Source organism: Protopterus annectens, chromosome 7.part0 (genome assembly GCF_019279795.1).
Source record: "Protopterus annectens isolate FY-2018-M chromosome 7.part0, PAN1.0, whole genome shotgun sequence".
Lineage (NCBI taxonomy): Eukaryota > Metazoa > Chordata > Ceratodontiformes > Protopteridae > Protopterus > Protopterus annectens.
Window position 1 is genome coordinate 1117034845 of NC_056739.1, and position 22840 is coordinate 1117057684.

The 22840-nt window shown below is 39.0% G+C and overlaps 1 protein-coding gene across 1 annotated transcript in view; it reads right to left on the reverse strand.

The window, feature by feature from the left end:
• LOC122806893 (A disintegrin and metalloproteinase with thrombospondin motifs 7-like) overlaps positions 1 to 22840 on the reverse strand; it is a 2879604-nt gene that overhangs the window by 2388343 nt on the left and 468421 nt on the right. The window contains exon 3 of the mRNA XM_044077696.1: positions 14003 to 14201. Within this exon, the coding sequence (XP_043933631.1) occupies positions 14003 to 14201 (199 nt within the window). The remainder of the gene's footprint in view (positions 1 to 14002; positions 14202 to 22840) is intronic.

The following is a 22840-nucleotide window of genomic DNA, read 5'->3' on the forward strand; positions in this document are numbered from 1 at the left end:
TCAGACATCAATAGGCTGTGCACAGTCGGTTCTTGGTTCCCTACTAGAATGATGCATCCTTACACAAATGTCATTATTGTCACAAGCACTAAAACGTCATCCCATATGCTATAAAACTGTTACCAATAAGAGTGCAAGAACTGTTACAATATTCATTACAGTTACAACCCCATATTTTACTCTCTAGACACAGAAATCCTCTGCATTCAGTTCAGTCTAATATTCCCTATTGTTCATTCTAGGGCAGGCACATCAGAACACAACAGAAATTGGGTCCTTACCAAACACAACTCATTCAGCAAAGTATTTTTTCCTATCAAACCCCAATCAAATGCCATTACCCTGTCACATCCACTACTAGCTTTTACATTTAATATTATTTCCCTTGGTGCCTGTATCCTTCTAGAAGTCGATTCTTCACAGGAGTATCAGCCTCCAGTGTCACAGTTTCAATACTGAGATTTTCTACATCTCTAATTGCTTCATTATTTCATCCTGTAACATTATTACTGAATCATTTCTGAAGAGAACCATGCTTTCTTCTTTTAACATGGAATAACTTTCTTCACATATCTGGTGACTTATTTGTGTTTATAATGCTTTCAGCAGGAAACCATGGGAACTGGTTGATGATGTGACAGTACCACATGCCAGATTCTAGTTCATTTAAGTCCAAAATGACAGAGTGATGGTAGCCAGAGGTAAAAGACATGCCAGCAGAGGGGCTAGGTCTGGATGTGCTACACTGCAGGAAAAAGTCACAACTGTCAGCAATCTGTTTCAGGATAGAAATATATTCAGCATCCTTTTTTTCCTCAAGTAAAAAAAAAAATCAGCTTTTCAAATCCCCCCCCCCCCCCCATCCCGAGAAGCATGTCTAAACTGCCTGTTTTTCTTCCATAGCTATGTTCTCTGAAGCTCTATGAACCTCATTAAGACTACAAGTCTCCTTAAGGTCTTAACACAGAATGTTAATACAATAATGTCCACAGCTAGTGAATTCAGGAATCGTTGGTTGTTTAAATAACAGTGCTTTGCCATTCTCCACGTACAAACCTGTTCCTGTCTTTCTTAATGATTACTTACATAGTAAAAAACATATCATAGTTCTGTTTCAGTATCCCATGTCCCATTTCTGGTGGCATTCACACTCTCTTGGTGGAGCACCCCACTTTTCCATCTCCATACTTGATAGCCATACTACTAGGAGTGCCAGTATTCAACATAATACCCACATAATCTGACTGGTTACTAATATAGATGATTAATCATTTTTCTCTACAAACCAAGCATGTGCTTTCAGTATCAGTCACTTGATAATCCAAAATATTTTACTACAAAAATGTCTGCACCAGACACCACCTCTAACAAAAAAAAAGTGTGCTGCATTTTTCAGTATCTTAATACATCAGAAAAAGGGGTACATCTCCAAGTTGCTGCCAACGTCGATCTTAATCTGTTTAGGACCATATTATTGGGAAAAAAATCTCTTTTTCAATACTTATGAGCACATCTCAGCAGGCTAAAACTAAGAGCTAAGCAAATAATTTATCATTACCTAATCCTATGCAAAAAACAAAAAGTCAAATCTTAGACTTTCCATTCATATCAAATGATATAGCTTTACAATCTTCACGAAGCCAGACTATTTGAGAAGAAGAATAAGCCCTAGCCTTTTTTTTTTTGTATGGGACTAAGTAATGTTAGATTACTTGCTTAGCTTTTCAGCACTGACTTGGTTTAGACATGCTGAGATTTATATTAACAGGCAGTGCATGTAAGTATAGAAATGGGGATGATTTCCCAGCACTAACGCTCTAAAGACACTGAGATCAAGGTTACCACCAATTTGGACATACACCCTTTTGTTGATGTTTTTTGGCTTTATGGCTATTCCTGCATAACATCTTGACTTATATTGATAACCTCTGCAATGTCGGACATCTTTTCTACAAAAATGCACTTGAGGGCTGAATTTACTACAGCAAAAGGGAGTTCAGTACATGTTGTTAATATTTATTGTCTGTCTTTTACAGGTAAGCATGTGTAACAGATTACTAGGAAGCTCTGTAATCAGGTGCATAGACATACAGTTTATACTCTGCAGAGAGTGTTCAGGTTTTAGTTTAAAAAAAAAAGAAATGCTTTACACTGCAGCAAACAACTTGCTACAGTTTGGACCACAAAGGGAATGCTATAGTGCACGGGTTTTACTGCAAATGCAATATCCAGTTTTAAAAGCCACTATTAAACAGCGAGTGGGATCAGCCAATAGCCCTCTGCAGTACTTTGCACCCAGTCAGTTGTCCTCCTTGCTCCACCCTAGTTACACTACTGTTGGGGGTACTATATCTTTTATACTTCCTAAGGGTGGGGCATAGGAGGCAGCTGACCAAAACACAAGCAGTTGGGAGCTGCAACTGGCAGTTTTGCTGTGGTACCAGTCACTCCCTGACTGGAAGTGCAAGCATTCAGTTTGCACTCCGGCAGTCATAATCACTCTTTTTACTGCTGCTTACCTGCATAAATCACAATCAGTATGTGAAGGCAGCAAAGTACTGTTGTGTGTGCAGTTAACAGCTCTATGCCTAGTTGAAGACTTTTTTTGCATCAACTTTATTATTTTTTTTTTTGTCCTCAACTTTTGATGGGGGAACTCGAGTTGGGTATCTCCCAAGGCACCCAATTCTTAGCTGCAGCTCTACTCACACTGATTCCTACTGAACAAGGTGATGCCGTGGCTGGTTGTAGCCATACTGTAAATGATGGCATTGAGCTTTCAGTTAGACCCAAAGTACCTATGGTACCCTATAAGAACTTAAGCTCAATTGAGCGAGGCACTTTGTTGTCTGGAACCACGGAGGGTAGTTTTTTATTGAAACAGCCCCTTCCGATATGAGGAAGATCCAGGAATCATCCAACGAACCCATGGATACAGCGTCTGAACAGCGAGGAAGAACTAATGAGGTCAGGCAAAAGACACAAGCAGGTCTAGTATTTAACATCTCCTCTTCGACTTTAACTGAAGCACAACTCCCTGTTCTTAATAGAGGCCTAACTTTTTTCCCTGCACAAAAGGCAAATTTAACTGATGTTCTTACGGATTTGCCTATGTTTGGGAGGACACTAACACTCAAGACAATTTTTGGTAATAATGATTATACAGATTTGGGTTTTAAGAAACCAAGCACCTTTATACCACCTGGTAACCCAGCAATTGATTTGTTTGTTAGTGTTTGTGAAAAACAACTTAGACAGATATTTGCCACTGAATGTAATAAAGGTTTTGTTAATTTATCAGCAGATAAGGTACAGGTCTTATTGAGCTTAAACAGTTAAATAGTATAGAGATACGACCAGCTGATAAGGGAGGTGGTATGGTCGTGAAGGATAGAGATAAATATGTTGAATGTATGCTCAACCATTTAACTGGTACTGATACCTATGTACAAATATCTGCACAGAGGTTAAAAGGTGTTATTGAACGAATGCAGTTCTTAGTTTTTGATTTACTTTTAAGTGGATTGATTTCACAGCAATTATTTGAATATTTTAAGGTTGTACATCCTACTATTCCTATCATGTATGGCCTCCCCAAGGTACACAAAAGTCTTTTGACTCCACCTATGAGACCAACTGTCTCAGGCAAAGGCTGGGTGACTGAGCCACTCTCTATTTTTGTAGAAATAAACTTACAAAATGTTCTTACGGGGTGTCACATTGTGTTAAAAGACACTAATAGTTTTCTAAATGAGTTAAAAGATCACATGAATGTTATGCAAAAACTTAGCTGTGTTTTTGTGACCCTAGATGTAGAGTCCCATTTTACTGTGATTCCCAATAACTGGGGTATAGAGAATATTAGGGAACTTTTGTGTAATAATAATGTTGCTAATGAGAAAGTTAATCTTTTGTGTGCATTATTGGAGATTATCCAGGATCATAATGCATTTATCTTTTCTGATGAACATTATGTAGGGAGGGTTGGCGTGGCTATGGGCACAGCTTGTGCCAATAGCTACGCCAACCTATGTTTAGTTAACTGGGAAGTGAAATATGTGCTTGCTAATAATGAGTATTGTAGTCATATTAAACGGTATAAACGATTTGTTGATGATATTTTTCTCTTGTGGCAAGGCACAGAGAAACAACTGAATTACTTCTTTTTCTATCTTAATCAGTTGAATGACTTCTTGTGATTCACATATAAATATTCTGCATCTGAGATAGATTTCCTAGATGTAAAGATGACTATAGATCAAATTCGTACAGTGTCTACGACTATGTACAGGAAGAGTGTAAGAAAGAATAATATATTACATCATAGTAGTATGCATCCTAAACATATGAAAATGAATGTACTTTAAGGCCAGATCTATCATATAATGCGTTTGCGTAGAGATGATAGGAAATTGAAGGATGCCTTACAAATACTCAGATATGTGTTTATAGAGAGGGGTTATGACCCTGGTTTAATAGATTTTCACATTCGAGAGGCCTGGAAAGAAAGATTAGGGAGATGTAGGCCTTATTTTTCTAATGTATGTCATATGGATGAAATGACTAATGCAACTGATATAGCTGGTGATCATAGCAATAATAGGCATGGATTGGACAATAAGGTGACGATGCCTCTCACTTATGCTAGTAATATTCATGTAGTATGTGAAGTGATTAGGAATAATTGGGATATTTTATCCACTATTAATGAACTAAAAGATGTAATTGATCAACAACCTTATTTTCCGTTTAGGAATAATAAGTCACTAAAAAGCAACTTTGCTATAAATTCTATTATTCGCAACCCAATAAGTTATCAAATAGAAATGGGACGTATGCATGCAGAAGATGTACTGCATGCAGGTATATACATACAGGTGGGCATTTTGTACACCCTTCAATAGGGTTTAAAATAGAGAGTAGTTTTTATGCAGACTGTCACACTAGAAATGTAATTTATTTTAGCTTTTGCACAGAGTGCTTTTCTTATTATGTGGGCGAGACTAACAGAGGCTTTAAAGAGAGGATATTAGAACATCTTAGGGATATTAGTAATGCTAAAGAGACAAGTGCTTTAGCTACGCATGTTGCAAAAGAAGGGTCATCTCATAAGTTTAAATTTGTAGTGCTAGAGATTATTTATGACACTATGAGGGGAGGAAACTTGGTAAATAAAACTGGGACTTATGGTCTTTAGTGCAGGCTGGAGAAGTTGTTTGACCGCAACTGAGCTACAAAATATAAGTATTTTTTGATTATTTAAACAGATTACTGTTTTTATAATTTAATATATATAAAGCACTTTGTCTATTCAGAATCTTCAGAAATCTTTTTCTGTTTAAAAACTTTCATAGCTTGTTGTCTTAGGCTATTGTATAAACTGAAACATTTACTCTGTGTAATTATCTCTTGGCTAGTGGGGGCTGGTTCTTTTGTGTTCTTGTAAAGAAAAGTTGTTGTTCTGGTCTTTGGTGCAGGCTGGAGAAGTTGTTTGACAACTGAGCTACAAAATATAAGTATTTTTGATTATTTTAACAGATTACTGTTTTTATAATTTAATATATATAAAGCACTTTGTCTATTCAGAATCTTCAGAAATCTTTTTCTGTTTAAAAACTTTCATAGCTTGTTGTCTTAGGCTATTGTATAAACTGAAACATTTACTCTGTGTAATTATCTCTTGGCTAGTGGGGGCTGGTTCTTTTGTGTTCTTCTTGTAAAAAAAAAGTTGTTGTTCTGGTCTTTGGTGCAGGCTGGAGAAGTTGTTTGACCGCAACTGAGCTACAAAATATAAGTATTTTTGATTATTTTAACAGATTACTGTTTTTATAATTTAATATATATAAAGCACTTTGTCTATTCAGAATCTTCAGAAATCTTTTTCTGTTTAAAAACTTTCATAGCTTGTTGTCTTAGGCTATTGTATAAACTGAAACATTTACTCTGTGTAATTATCTCTTGGCTAGTGGGGCTGGTTCTTTTGTGTTCTTGTAAAAAAAAGTTGTTGTTCTGGTCTTTGGTGCAGGCTGGAGAAGTTGTTTGACCGCAACTGAGCTACAAAATATAAGTATTTTTTGATTATTTTAACAGATTACTGTTTTATAATTTAATATATATAAAGCACTTTGTCTATTCAGAATCTTCAGAAATCTTTTTCTGTTTAAAAACTTTCATAGCTTGTTGTCTTAGGCTATTGTATAAACTGAAACATTTACTCTGTGTAATTATCTCTTGGCTAGTGGGGGCTGGTTCTTTTGTGTTCTTGTAAAAAAAAGTTGTTCTGGTCTTTGGTGCAGGCTGGAGAAGTTGTTTGACCGCAACTGAGCTACAAAATATAAGTATTTATAATTTAATATATATAAAGCACTTTGTCTATTCAGAATCTTCAGAAATCTTTTTCTGTTTAAAAACTTTCATAGCGTGTTGTCTTAGGCTATTGTATAAACTGAAACATTTACTCTGTGTAATTATCTCTTGGCTAGTGGGGGCTGGTTCTTTTGTGTTCTTGTAAAAAAAAAGTTGTTGTTCTGGTCTTTGGTGCAGGCTGGAGAAGTTGTTTGACCGCAACTGAGCTACAAAATATAAGTATTTATAATTTAATATATATAAAGCACTTTGTCTATTCAGAATCTTCAGAAATCTTTTTCTGTTTAAAAACTTTCATAGCGTGTTGTCTTAGGCTATTGTATAAACTGAAACATTTACTCTGTGTAATTATCTCTTGGCTAGTGGGGGCTGGTTCTTTTGTGTTCTTGTAAAAAAAAAGTTGTTGTTCTGGTCTTTGGTGCAGGCTGGAGAAGTTGTTTGACCGCAACTGAGCTACAAAATATAAGTATTTATAATTTAATATATATAAAGCACTTTGTCTATTCAGAATCTTCAGAAATCTTTTTCTGTTTAAAAACTTTCATAGTGTGTTGTCTTAGGCTATTTTGTCCCACCCTCCCTCCCTGTTGGTGTCTTGCTCTTATACTTGGTGGCTTTGCAGTTGCCCACCCCTACTGTGACACACCTCCCAGTCTAGTGTCATTAGCTCATTCTTCTTAATACAGAGAGAACATTTGATAAGGCCTTCTGTTCCTTTTTACCTTTTCAAAAAGTAAAACAAAACTTTTTTTTTCTTCTTCGCCTGAACCTTCTTGTGTTCTGACTGTCCTTCTCAAACATATTGGAAATATACAGTATATTTCAGAGCATTTGTTATAACTGTATTTGCTATAACTGATTTAAGTATTTTTTATTGGCTTTTTGAATATTTACTGCTTAGCGACTGCATCTTAGCCTGTTTATACAGCTCTGCATTCTATTTAAACTGTTTTTGTGTTGATTAACTGTTTTGCACTCTTAAAAAGTTATTTGTTGCTTAATTTTACCTGTAGGCTAACACACTCAAGTGTGCTAGCCACTTAAAAGCATTTATAGCATTTACTGTCTGTTTTTTCCTTGTCTCTGTAAAAAAAAAAAAAAAAAAAAAAAAATCTCTTGTTTTCCCACCTTACTGAACTAGAGTAGTCCAGTTTCAGAGTTGCTGATCCCTGGGCTTTGTTTTTAGTTCCTGTTACTGATCCATTGCCTTATTAGGAAGGAGGGAAGTTTCTTTGCTTACCAGTGGGAGTGGGAAGCACTGAGCGGCCTTTTGTCCGAATTGGTGAAGTTTCAGCCAGAAACTAGTAGTCTATTGGTCGTTTTGGGCCAATTCCTAGCTCCTTTCAGCCCGCTGCTATAAAACACGCTAAACACGTGTTTTCCAGCTTGTACCAACTCTGCACAGATCCTCGTGGTGGCCTGCAGAGTGATCCAAGCAGCAGAGAGCTAAAAGAGTGACTTTCTACCAGATATAAGTATTTTTGTGGCTTTCCCACTGTTATTAAGCTAGCGACTGCATTTCGCCTGTTTTACTGCTACTTTAAGTGATTTCTGCATTTTACACTGTTTATTGCACTTTAAGTTACTAATTGTTGCAAATTGTTTCTGTAGGCTACACACTAAAGTGCTAGCCGATTTACAGCATTTATAGCATTTACTGTCTGTTTTTTCCTTATCTCTGTAATAAAAAAAAAAATCTCTTGTTTTCCCGCCTTACTGAACTAGAGTAGTCCAGTTTCAGAGTTGCTGATCCCTGGGCTTTGTTTTAATTCCTGTTACTGATCCATTGCCTTATTAGGAAGGAGGGAAGTTTCTTTGCTTACCAGTGGGAGTGGGAAGCACTGAGCCGCCCTTTTGTCCGATTTGGTGAAGTTTCAGCCAGAAACTAGTAGTCCATTGGTCGTTTTGGGCCAATTCCTAGCTCCCTTCAGCCCCCTGCTATAAAACACGCTAAACTGTACTGCTGATCTAACCAGCATATCCTATAACTGAAAAGTTCATCTCTACTTGATTCCCAAGTAGACTATTCTCTATCTGTAAAGCCTAGCACTTACTCCTACAGTACTTGCACCTTGATAAAGCACTCTTATTATAGATAGTACCCCACCAGCCCAAAACCCACTTCCCGGAGTCCTTTGAAAGTTCTTTATCTACTACTTCTAGTATGTCGAGGATCAGTTGCTAGTGTCCTCTCCAGCTCAACTGGTGAACCTGGGAATATTGAGGCAATGTTACAATTGCCTCATGTACACTGAACAATCCTCTCCTTCTCCCACAAAACACAAATACATGCGACAGATGCAACTATACGGCCAAACTGGAGGCTGAGCTCTCTCAACATAGGACTGGCAAGACCAGACAGGAGGAGAAGGCAACCACACACAATACATACCCAGTCACACATGGTACCATCACAACTTCAAATCATACACATACTCACACAAAGACATACTCGGAGGCTCTGGTCAAAAATTTACCAAAACAGCAGAGGCCACCAAAGCAGACACCCAAACTACCACCACCTCACGACCCAACACATGCAACACATAGACCACACAGTCAGAGTGTCAAACAGTCACAGCCCTTAAGGCCAAACAAAATGCCAGACACACTTGTCATTGGTGATTCCATAGTCAGACACACTGACGTCCCGCTCACCAGACTGAGTAAGGAGAAGGTCACAGTAAGCTGCCTGTCGGGCGCTAGAATCCGCCACATAACGCAAGCACTCAGGTCTCTCAACAGCAGGTACAAGTACGACTCAGTCATTGTCCACGCTGGTGTCAACGACCTGAGACGTACCTCCTTGGACTACATGAAAAGGGACGCCGAGGAGCTCTCTGATTATGTAGCCCAGGCAGGTATGACCCTGACCTTGAGCAGTATCCTACCTTCACCTAGAATGATGCCACAATACAGTGATAAGATGATCAGCTTTAATAATTGGCTTAAATTCTGGTGTCATTCAAAGGGGATCCAATGTCTGTCTGCCTGGGATGACATGCTGGACAAGCCACGCTGCTTCGCAAGGGACGGCTTGCACCTGTCACCCTGGGCTTCCGGATATTGGCAAAGGCTCTTGCCACCCCATAGTGCCTTTTTAGGCAAGGCTCAAATTCTAAACCTACCACCCTAGAACACCAAAAGGAAAAAACTAAGGGTAATGCTGCTCAATGCCAGAAGTCTCAATCTCAAGATGCACGCACTTTTCGAGGCCCTTCTCAATATGGAGAACATCGATGTCTGTGCTGTGACAGAAACCTGGTTCAAGGCTCCTGAGAGCACCCCAGCACTAACAGGTTTCACCTCATATCATACGTTCCGCCCCAAAATCCGGACAACACCAAGAAAGGAGGGGGGGTGTCCATATTCATAAAGGACACCCACACCTCAAGGTTGGTGGCAACACACGATGCATCGGAGACCATCCAGGTGCAATTAACCATAGGCAAGACTGCTCTGCAATTTGTAGCATGTTACAGGCCACCCTCTCAAACTCAGGAACCTCACATGGCGTTCCTGAAAACATTGGAGGGATAAATGTATCTCCAAACACCATCATACTAGGTGACTTCAACTACCCTAATATAGACTGGGAACACTACTCAAGCCCGAACACTCTAACCCAAAGATTCCTGGAGTTCATAAACTCAAATGCCATGGAACAACTAGTCACCATCCCCACAAGAGGTGAAAACATACTTGATCTCATCATCACGAACATGGGATCAAAATGTTCAACACCGGAAGTATACCCCTCACTGGTGAGATCAGATCATAAACTAATCTCGCTGGAGGTCCTCATCCCGCCCCACCTGAAACAAAAAAGACCACAGTGAAAAACTTCTCAAAAGCCGATTTCACACTTCTAAAAACTAGTGTGGTCTCCTTTAAGGCCCCTGAGCCAGTGGTAAACATTACTCAAACCGCTGAATCACTTACAAATGCCTTCTACCAGCACCTACAGGACTGCATGGATCAGGCAATCCCAAACAAAACTAAGACTCTCTGTACCAAAGGCAAGCGTCCAGTCTGGTGGACCCCAGCCATAAACAAGCTCTACAACAAAAGGAGGAAGCTACTACAAGATAGAGCAAAATCCTTGAAAGGTAAGACACCTTTGATCATTATAAGTAAAAACTAAGAGCTCTCATAAAATCATCCAAGGCAAATTTTGAGAGAAAAATCGCCAAGGACTCTAAAGACAATCATAAGGCCTTCTTTAGCTATGTTAGAAACCTAGGAGGAAACTCCCAGATATGCTCAGAATTAGTTCAAAATGATGTGAAAATTACTGAACCTACACACATTGCTAACATACTGGCTGACAGGTTCAGTGCAAACTTCTCCCCCCGCCCCAAAAGGAGAGATATCTCTTCCAGAGGATAGTAGCCCCCTAACCATCTCCAACGCCGAGGTGAGCACTGCCCGCACTAAGGCAAAAAACACAGCATCCATGGGACCGGATGGCGTCCCCGGCTGTGTGCTTCATGAACTCAACAAGGAATTAAACCCACAGTTAGGACAGCTGTTTAATCTTAGCCTCACCTCAGGATACGCACCCAAGGAGTGGCGCATGGCGACTGTGGTCCCACTTCATAAGGGCGGTGCCTCCACAGACCCTGGAAATTACCGCCCCATTAGCTTGACAAGCCTTATCTGCAAAGCCATGGAGAGGATCATAATGGAACTCATAAATAAAGACATAGGAACTTGCAGACTTTGGATCCAACCCAGTTTGGCTTTGTCAAAGGCAGATCCTGCCTCTTAAACTTGGTTGACTTTTTCGAGACAGTCACCAAGGCCATTGATGAGGGAAAGGCAGTCCATACAGCCTACCTCGACCTGGCAAAGGCCTTCACACAATACCCCACTCAGGTATCATCGAAAAACTCATCAGCTTGAATGTAAACCCATACATCACAAGATGGGTTGCAAACTGGCTAAGCGACAGAACCCACAGGGTCAGAGTTGCTGGAGCCATGTCAGACTCAAAGCCTGTCACAAGTGGTGTCCCACAGGGCTCAGTCCTGGGTCCACTCTTGTTCGGCATCTACTTTTCTGAAGTACAAGCAAACACAGGAGGGTTATGGCTGACAAAGTTTGCAGATGACTGCAAACTGGGCCATAGTCGAAAACACATCTGACACAGATATCCTCCAGAAGGGCCTCACAGAAACGGATAACTGGTGCCAGAGCCATGGCCTGAAGTTAAACGCCAAAAATGCATAGTCATACCCTTCGGGAAAAACAAGGTTACCCCTAGCTACCATATAGATGACAATCCACTGAGCACAGAAAAGTCATCAGGGATCTGGGGACCCAAGTTGACAGTAGTCTTTCGTTTGACACTCATGTTGCTAAAGTAGTTAGGAAAACCTTCTATATCGCCCACCTGATCATGAAGGGATTCACATCTAGATCAAGGGAGGTCATCGTCCCCTGTACTCATCACTCATTAGACCTATGATTGAGTACAATGCCCGCTCGAATGTATCTGACCAGACACCTGATGCAGCTTGAAAGGCCCCAAAAGTTCCTCACCAAAAGGATAAAGGGTCTCAAAAATATGTCTTATGCTGCCCGACTGAAAGAACTCCAGCTTTATTCAGTCTCATACCGCTTGCTCAGAGGTGACCTGTGCCTGACATATAAGGCCATGTCAAACCCAGATTTGATGAATATGCTTCACCTCAAAAATCTAGATCCCTCAGAACCACAAGGGCGGGAGACTTAAACCTTGACACGGTTATAAATAGAACGTGCTGGAGGGACAGACTCATCACCCAGAGACTCCCTATGCTGTGGAACAAAATCCCGGTACATGTGAGGCAGAGCACCTCGCTGGCCTTGTTCAAGAGGAATCTTGACCAATGGATGGGAGATCGCAGATATACCCCAGGGATTACTTCAGTGTCACTGCTTGACAGAGGCACAGAAAAATGATAGGCATAGTTTTTATTCAAACTAAAGGGGTGGCGAAAGCCACATAACTATGGGCTAGGCTTATAAATGCCCTTGGGCAGATAGCCTAGTATGAACCTATGAACCTATGAACCTATGAATCATATGAACAAGAATGGATTATTAGACTACAGGCTGACAAACCCCCAGGTCTTAATAGTAAAGTGTCGCTTAAATCATTTCTTAGAGCTAGTCCTCTTAAACATTGATCTTTGCATGTATTTCATTATTTATGTTTTTATAGATTATAGTTTTTATTATCTTTCTATTTATTGTACAAGATTTTACCATATTTATATGTGTTTTTATGTATAGTATACTTGAATAAGTCTTATGAATTTATAGTGTATGTATATTTTTAGATGTAAGCTGAATGTTTTTGTTCAGACATATAAGAGTTAATGTTGAATGTGCCTTTCCTAATTGACTGCCTGATTGGAATGAATATAAACTGAGTTTTCAGTGAGTCTTTTATGGTCTGATGAAGTGGATCAACTCCGTGAAAGCTCTTATCTTAATATTAATGTTTTTGTTGGATTTTACCTGCTGTGTGAACCTTCGTGCTTTTTGCTTTTCAATTTACTTGTTGTTGGCACAAGGTTCCTTTGTCAGATCCAAAGGTTTTTGTTCCTTTATATGTGTAATCTGTCACAGAAACTGTACTATTTCTAGTAATCCAGTAACTATTAGGGTGTACCTCATAAATCTTATCTTTCTCTCTTTCCAGAAGAAAGCGTCAAGTCTCTCTAGTTAAAATTAAAAAGTGTAGCAATACAAAATGACTAATAAAATAAAACAGTATGGCATCAGTCAATAAAGACAGCTCACTCTCAACTTAAACTATCAACTTGTTAATTATACAAAATGAACATGAAACCTTAGATTAAGCACTTTTGTCCTACTAATAGCAAGGACTTTGTCAGATTGGATTCTGAGCTGTCTTTATTGACTGTTGCAATACTGTTGTATTTTATAAGTCTCGTTAGTTAAGAGTCCACATCTCCATTAAGGTTCGTATCATCTGATGAAATCTCCATCGCAATGTCCTTCACTCTACCTACAAGTGAAAAACACAAATTGCCAGGGCACATTTATCGTTTACTCAGCTCTGTCACCTGAATCCAAAGCATAAGCTAACATTTCCACCTTTGAGTAGTTTGGTTCTTCCAGTATGAATCACGTGCATAACAAAATACTTTAAAAGACCTAGAACTTTGCCAGCAATGATGTGTAAATATGCACTCAACTGCCCAGATTTTCACAGAATGTCCAGATTTTTGCCTCATATTTTTGGTCTATTCCTCATAAATTGTGTGGTTTTCTGGGAAATTAGTGAGGATTTAATTCACTACATAATGACAGACATTTGAGCTTCCGACTTCATATCTTTTCAGAAAATGAAGGTAACACAAAACCTTTTACTCTAGAAACTTTATATGTTTATAAGAGCAATATTTTCAAATGTATCCCTATTTTTGGGCCCCCCCATTATTTTTGGCTTTGTTCAGATTTCTTGTGTTAAGAAGTTGCGCGGTATGGCGATGATAGTATACCAGACTTAAGTATCTGAAAACAAGTAAGTACAGGTGTAAACATGCACAGACTGGAAATAACTGCAGTATAGCATGTAAGACACTAGCAGTAACATTCACTGAAGCATGCATGACAGTACCTTTAGTGCCACATGTTTTAGAAGTAGTTTGTTGCTTCTTTGCATCATCCATATTCGTCTCCAACACAGTTTGTTCAGCTGCATTCTCTGGTACATGGCGTTTGTAGATGACATGAGGCTGTCCTTTTCCATTCGTTAACTGACTTCCCTTTAGAGGTTCAATGAAGTAATCTTCACCATAGAGCTGAAATACTCCTTTCTGAAATGTTAGCATAAAAACAGATGTCACAAAGGGCTCTTTTAATTATGTGTCCCTAATCAGAAAAACCCAGCAAAAATTAACAAAGATTTCCCAAAACTGGAAAGTTTTCCCCAACAGACTAAGAATCTCTTATACCCGAGTATCTAACGAATAAATTACTACCACCATATAATAATCTAATAAGAAAATAAACAAGATACTATTCTGGTCCAGAAAACAGTTCTTCATTTTCATTACCTGAAGAAAGAACTGCAATTACCTTGCCCATGGTCTTCCCATAATCTCTACCAATTCCTATAAAACCTCTGTACTTTACAAATAATTTCCAATCAGATTTGCAGAGTCATGACCCTTTTTCAAAGGCAGAGCACCACTATCCTCTGCTCAAAACAGCATGATGCCTACAAGTGATCCAAAGAGCCCAGCTCCTGCTAGGTTTGCTTACATTTAAACTATTAAAAGCTTGACTCTCTTCATCTTTTTGCCAGCAGACTACCCAGGGATCATCCAAACTACCATCTTAGATGTGTCCATTCCTCAGCACTTGCTTTACTTAACCCTGTCAATAAACTTCAGGCAACAGCTGCCTCATTGACCCTAAACTCTGAGAATCATTACCTGGCAAATTAGAAGAAATCCACTCCCATCTTCTATTCCATGCTGCTCTGAAGAAACACCTCCAGAATAAGGCAAAAATGTACCCACCATCAAGATACTTCAGCTTGAGGCTAACCCTTACTTTGCCTATTTTAACAACTGACTTCTTCACTACTATAAAATAAAAAAAACTTCTACCCAATACCATATGTAAAGCAGGGGCTGAGGAATGGAGGCCATCTTCATAGTTCTTTTGGCTTTATCATCTCATGCCCAATTATTCTTTATTTTATTTCACTGTATCCTACTTATTTGTGCATATACAAGATATACAAAATGTGAATAAACAGGTAAATACTCATGCTCTTATATGGATGTATGCCTGGAAGCTATTTTATCTCCCCACTAAACTTGGAATTATACAAGCATTGAATGATATTATCTGTTTACTGTAGTTTTCTAAGTGTTTCATTAGTTACTGCACTGTATATTAACTTATATAACTATGTACTACTATTGCAATAATTTACTGTTGGTTTTCAATGACCGGGAATGCCTGAACAAAAGTCCAGTGGGATCAAGTACCACCCTGGTAAGCATATATACTTACATACATGCATACATAAACAAATAAGGAAAGTTCTACAAGGATCTTGGGTTCAATCCCCAGACAAAAGTCAATGTTTTCTTTCCTGCTCAGTTGTTAAGACAATACTAGATTACTGATTCGTACTACACTGGATATTTGTGTGTTTAAAAAAAAATCACCATCAAAGTACTTTCTGAGACAAAAGGAGAAACAGCTGCTCTTGGGGAGGACCAGGTGCCTAATTATTGAGAGATTGCTTGTTGGTCCAGTGACAGTGTCAATTGCACAGAAGGAATTGAGTTCAATCCCCAGACAAGGGTCATTGTTTTTCTTTCCTGTGCAATACATGACATACGTTAGTATATTTCCAATTCTAAGTTAAAAATATAGAAAATATTTCATGCAAATGACCTGTATATTCAAAAATAATAGTTTAAAAGACTTGCATTTCTAACAGCTCAATGTTTTTGTTTTGCATCTATCTATATATCCACTTACTTACAACCTTAGGTACTTTATTAATTCATTTATCTATGTCAATTTGGAATAAAGAACAAAAAAGTGTTAATAATTCTGCAGCAGTTATTTTATAGAGTGTTCCCTGACTGAAATTCCAAAATGTTCTCAACATTCAGATTAGCATATCGTACATATCATAAAGTAAACAACAATATTTAATCAGTACCCTTATTTGAAGCTTATTTTAGTCAAATAAAATAATAAAGGCAGAAGCTGCAAACCTTTTCTCAAAATTTGACAATAAACTAGCTAACTCATGTAAAATGCATTTTTTACACATGTGGACACCATTCATCTCCTTTTTTGCCTTTGAAAAGAAGAACATACTTACAAACACCCATCACAGCAACATATTTATTTCAAGAAATCATTATCCACAGCTTGCCTTCACAGTTCTGTATACTCATTCTCAAAAGAAAGCTAAGGAAAGTTAAAATTTTTTAGAATAGCACTACAGCTTTCATAATCAGAGCTAGATCATGGTGAAGTGGGGCCTTAGGCAGGGTAATGGATCACTGATGAAGGCCATTTAAAAATAGTTATATACTGAAAACAGATTTTGCATGAGCAACTGTAAACTTCTCTTCCCTTGAACGTCAACATCCCTTGAAAATGCTCAAAGTCAACATTTTCTTTGAAAATGCATGAAAAGTCAACATTCCTTGAACATGCACAGAAAGTCAATGAAGCACAGAAAGTCAATATTCTTTGAAAATGTGCAAAAGCTCAACAGTCTCTGAAAATGCACAGAAACTCAACATTCTTTGAAAATGCACTGAAACTCAGCAGTTTGGCAGTTGATACAGCAGTTTGGCAGTTGATACAGAGGATTTAGGCTCTAAAGTCTTGTATTGAAGGTACAGGGTTTAAGCCTGAGTGAATTGACCAACCTGCTATCTCGGGGGCATTTTATACATATACATATACACACACACACACACACACACACACACACACACACACACACACACACACACACACACACACACACACACACTGTGTGTTCTCCAATTACTTCATGAATGGCCCCACTGCATTCATCTGGAACAGCAACAGCATCCAAATCCATGCTTGTTTTAAAGTGCACACTCAGTTTCTGTTTAAAGGCACGTATGTCATACTAAAGATGCATGTACAGATGCCACTAAGGATGCACTCTGCATGCATCCTTAAAGAAGAAATGTAAGCTTTGGTGACAGCCCCCTGGCCAGTGGGCTTCCCCTGCCCTGCTAATGGGCCCCCCAAGCAACTGGGCTCTAGGAGACTTCATAGGTCACCTAGTTCTAGATCTGGCTCTGTCCACAATATAGACTCACTACCACATAAGTGCAGTAGTCCCTGCTAAACAAAATCCTGGAATTACAGACTTAAATAAATAAATGCATACATTCATACATACATATATAACTACATAACATTTTATAAAGTGCACACCTATGGCATACATGGCAAATATATGCTTGGTTACGCCCATTCTCCTGTACACTGTATGTTTCCTAACCATTATATGCCTAGCTTTACTCCAGTTCCCTCCAGAATAATGTGACATATAGTGCATACTTTCATATATTCTTCTAGATCCAGATCAGGCAGCTACCTATACAGTTCTACATGAGAAACATTTATGCAGATTTCATATACTCATTCTTTCAGGCCCTTTGATATTAGCATTTCTTTATGCCTGCCAACCTTCTACTCACACCCTCCCTGGTAATTCATTCAAAGTCTCTACAACCTTCTCCATGAAGATGTACTTTAACAAATCCAGGGAGTTTTTGATCACTAAAGCCTGTTGCCTGTGCCTCATATTCTCTCTGTGTCCTTTGTGTTCAGGACTACCCCTGCATATCTCCCTGCCTTTGCTGACTTCATGTTTTGTCAGTTTTAATGCCTCTAGGTAATGGCTGTATCCTTTTCCTCCCACCTTCAAATATGATACCCTCATGTGATCATAGGTTAACCACTATCCTTACAACCAATCTCACCATCCTCCTTATCCTAACTTTAACACATTACCACTCCTACGGTAACACACATAATACTACCTATGCAGCCCCAACAAAACATATCTCCACTCATATTCCTCACACCCTTCACTATAGCCTACACATATCTCCAAGCCTATACCATCACATTACTGTTTCACCTAACTCTATCAGATTCCTCCCAACCACTCCTAGGTCACCAACTAAAAACAAGTCTATTGCCATCCTAACTAAACTCACCAAACTCTTACACCATATAAACTGCCAACTGATCCTGGCAGAAGACATGCACCCAAACCCAGGGCCTAACCCTATACAAAATACCACAGTTAATCCATCCCTCTCCTCCAGCCAGTTACCCATTACTAGACCAAAAACTAGCTAATTAATACTGAGTTTAAATATTCGGAGCATTAACAATACGGTACACTTACTGCATGCATTGCTGTCCACCTACTCCCCTGACATACTATGTCTAACTGAAACCTGGTTAATGCCCACAACAGCTGACAATGAGTTCCTCCCTACTGGATACAAAGTACTACGCCACAGCAGACTGTCTAAAAAGGGAAGAGGGGTAGCATTACTTTATAAAAACAACCTAAAAATAACCACTATTAATCCTCACATCCCTCCCTTCAATAATTCTGAATTTCTCCTAGCTAAACTCAAACTTAGCAACAAAAAAAATCAATCAATATTATCACATGCTACATACCACCAGGTAACAATATTCCCTCCCTAGAAGCCTTCTTACAATGGACAAGTCAAAACTTGCCTCAGGAAACTATCATCCTTGTTGACTTTAATATAGATTGGAACACATGTTCAGCTATAAACCCCACCAACCATGTTAACCTCTTCAGCTTATCTCAGGTCATCCAATCAAACACCAGACTAGGAAACACAAAAATCAAAGAAAGCCTCCTAGACTGGATGTTAATAAATAAGACCAGCACCTCTTACCAAGCAGGTGTCCTTCTGGACACCCTTAGTGACCACCAACCCACCTTCTTACTAAAATTCAAAACCCAGGCCAACACTACCCCCATATTACAAACTACCCAGAACACAAAAAACTTCGACTCTTAACAAATTCAAACTTGAGCTAAAGCACCATAACTGGAACACAGTAAAAGTATTACCCCTAGAAGAAGCAGTAACCCAATACAATAACACTTTCCTAAAAATCCTAAATGCCCACGCTCCAGCCTGCACCACAAAACTCAAAGTGAAAACAGCCTCCTGGATTACCAAAGAGACTAAAAGTAAAATAGCACTAAGGAAAAGAGCCTGGAATTTTTGGAGAGCCATAAAAACCCCAGCAGCTAAGGACAATTCCAAAAACTTAGAAACTAAACAAAAAAAGCAGTTCTCCTGGATAAAAATAATTATTTCATACAGCTGTAAAGCAGGCATTAAAACAACGCAAAAAAATTCTGGGCAGGAATAAATAAACTACTTTACCCCTGCAAACCCTCCATCCCATCACCTACCTTCACAAGTGAAATCACAAATATATCTGATACTTTATAGAAACTATCTCCAATCTTGTTCAACAGCAGCCCACATCCACTATCACTAATTGCCCCAAACCTGTAGATAGACCTAAAACAACATTCCAATTTCAACCCATCCCTACCAACTATGTGAAAAGGTTACTAACCAAACTTAAACACTGGCATCTGATGGCATCCCTGCTGAATACCTTCAGTTGGCTGTCAATGAATTTGCCTTCCCAATATCTATCCTTCTAAACAGATGTATATCTGAAACCACCATTCCACCCATCTGGAAGACATCCTATATCATCCCCCTTTACCTCAACCGATCTCGCTATTGCCCCATAACCATCCTGTCTCCACTAGCTAAAATACTTGAAAAATTTATACACCACCAACTGATGCCATACCTACTCAACAACCAACTTATTTTTCCTACCCAGCATGGGTTTTGGCCTGCTCATAGCACCACCACTGCCCTACTTTCTTTTACAAACTTCATCAACCAAAACAAACACACAGGCAATCTATCATCTGCCATATTCTTGGACCTGTCAAAGGCCTTTGATATAGTCAACCATCTTAAACTACTTCAATCCCTTACTGCCCTCGGCCTTAGTTACCATGCATTAGCCTGGTTTTAGGACTATCTACAAGGAAGACAACAAGCAGTTTGATGGGACAACAACCTATCCTCTCTGCTATCCATCACCACAGGAGTCCCACAAGGATCCATTTTACAGTGGCTATAAAACGTTTACACCCCCCTGTTAAAATGCCAGGTTTTTGTGATATAAAAAATGAGACCACAATAAATCATTTCAAAACTTTTCCCACCTTTAATGTGACCTACAACCTGTACAATTCAATTGAAAAACAAACAAATCTGTTAAGGAAAAAAATATAAAAAATACAAAATGTACAATACACTGGTTGCATAAGTGTACAGACCCTTAAACTAATACTTTGTTGTGTGTGCACACCCATAAACTAATACTTTGCTGAAGCATCTTTTGATTTAATTACAACTTTCAGTCTTCTTGGGTAGGAGTCTATCAGCATGGCACATCTTGACTTGGCAATATTTGCCCACTCTTCCAAGCAAGAGTGCTCCAAATCTATCAGATTGCGAGGGCATCTCTTGTGCACAGCCCTCTTCAGGTCACCCCACAGATTTTCTACTGGATTCAGGTCTGGACTCTGGCTGGGCCATTTCAAAACTTTAATTTTTTTCTGGTAAAGCCATTCTTTTGTTGATTTAGATGTATGCTTGGAGTCATTGCCGTGTTGAAAGGTGAAATTTTTCTTCATCTTCAGATTTCTAGCAGACACCTGAAGGTTTTGAGCCAAAAGTGACTGGTATTTAGAACTGTTCATAATCTCCTCCACCTTGTCTAAAGCCCCAGTTCCAGTTGAAGAAAATCAACCCCAAAGCATGATACTGCCACCACCATGCTTCACCGTGGGGATGGTGTTCTTTTGGTGATGCAAAGTGTTGTTTTTGTGCCAAACGTACCTTTTGGAATTGTGACCAAAAAGTTCAATCTTGGTCTCATCAGACCATAACACATTTTCCCACATGCTTTTGGGAGACTTGATGTATTGCTTTGCAAATTTTAGCCAGGCCTGGATGTTTTTCTGTATAAGAAAAGGCTTTCATCTTGCAACCCTACCCCATAATCCAGACATATGGAGACTACAGGAGATTGTTGTCACATGTAGTACACAACCAGTACTTGCCAAAAATTCCTGCAACTCCTTCAGTATTGATGTAGGTCTCTTGGCAGCCTACCTGACCAGTTTTTGTATTGTCTTTTCATCAATTTTGGTGGGACGTCCATTTCTTTGCAACATCACTGTTGTCCCATATTTTCTCCACTTTTGATGACTGTCTTCACTGTGTTCCACTTTATATCCAATGCTGTGGAAATTTTTTGTACCCTTCTCCTGACTGATACCTTTCAACAATGAGATCCCTTTGATGCTTTGCAAGCTCTCTGCAAACCATGGCTTTTGCTGTAGCAGGCAACTGAGTAAATGTCAGGAAAATCCTACTAGGACAGCTGAACTTTATTTGGGGTTAATCAGTGTCTCTTTAATTGATGGCAGGTGTGTACCCAAGATGACTGAATACTGTAATTAAATCAAAAGGTGTTTCAACATTTAAGGGTGTGCACACTTATACAACCAGTGTATTGTACGTTTTTTTATTTTTTATATTTTTCCCCTAACAGATTTGTTTGTTTTTCAGTTGAACTGTACAGAGGTTATAGGTCACATTAAAAGTTGGAAAAGTTTTGAAATGATTTATTGTGGTCTCATTTTTTTATTTCACAAAAACATGGCATTTTAATAGAGGTGTGTAAACTTTTTATATCCACTGTAGTTCCCCTTCTATTCTCCATTTTTACTAATAATCTTCACAGTATCTGTTAAGATGCAACTGTTATTCAATATGCTGATGACTTAACACTAGTCTGTTCAGCCAAAGATCCTCAGAAACTCTTCTCTATCACCCAAAGTCTTTTAAACTACCAAAACCTGGTTTCTTAACAAAAACCTAATACTAAATCCCTCAAAATACCAAACTGTTGCTATTTAAATGAAATAAATCTAGAGCAATACCCAACCCATTTAATATTTTGTCCAGGGATGCTACTATCATCTCCCCAGACACTCATACTAAACTGCTAGATGTGACCACTGATAACAAACCATTAAAAACATCCACAAAAAACTGGGCAGTCTATACAAAAAGAAACCATTTCTAACCCAACCTGCGAGGATAACTATTGCTCAAACTCACCTCCTTTCCACACTATTCTATGCCTCACCAACCTACCCAAAACTGAAATTGTCAAGCTCAACACCTGTTACAATTAAATTGCCAAATTTGCTACCAGTACCCCCTACCGAGCCCACCACTGTCAATCCCTAAAATAACATGAATGGCTTGAATTCTCTAATCTTCTAACCTTCCACCAACTTTCCTTTGCCCCAACTCCTACTACTCCCAAATAAAACACCAGCACTGGCCAATCTACTAGAACTACAAACTAATCCTAGACAACTTCACTCTTGTGATAAAAAGCTAATCAAGGTCACAAAAAGCAATAACACAGCAGGGGCTCTCTCTTTTCTAATTAATTGGTACAATTTGGCACACCCTACCTTCTGCTATTACCTCAGCAGACTCAAAGGTTACATTTAAAAGACTCATCAAGGAACACCTAAAACTCACATGGATATGCTTGTGCTCCCCACCAGACTGACCTCCCCAACCATACCCTCCCTCTTCCCCTTTCTCTTGCTCCCTGTCTCAGCTATAGGATCATAGGAAGTTACTAGGCTATTGGCCCTGAGGCCCTTACAAGCCTAGCCAAGACTTTATCTCATGTTCCAGCAAGTCAGCACCCTATGCCACTGTCCAGCAGGGACATAGGT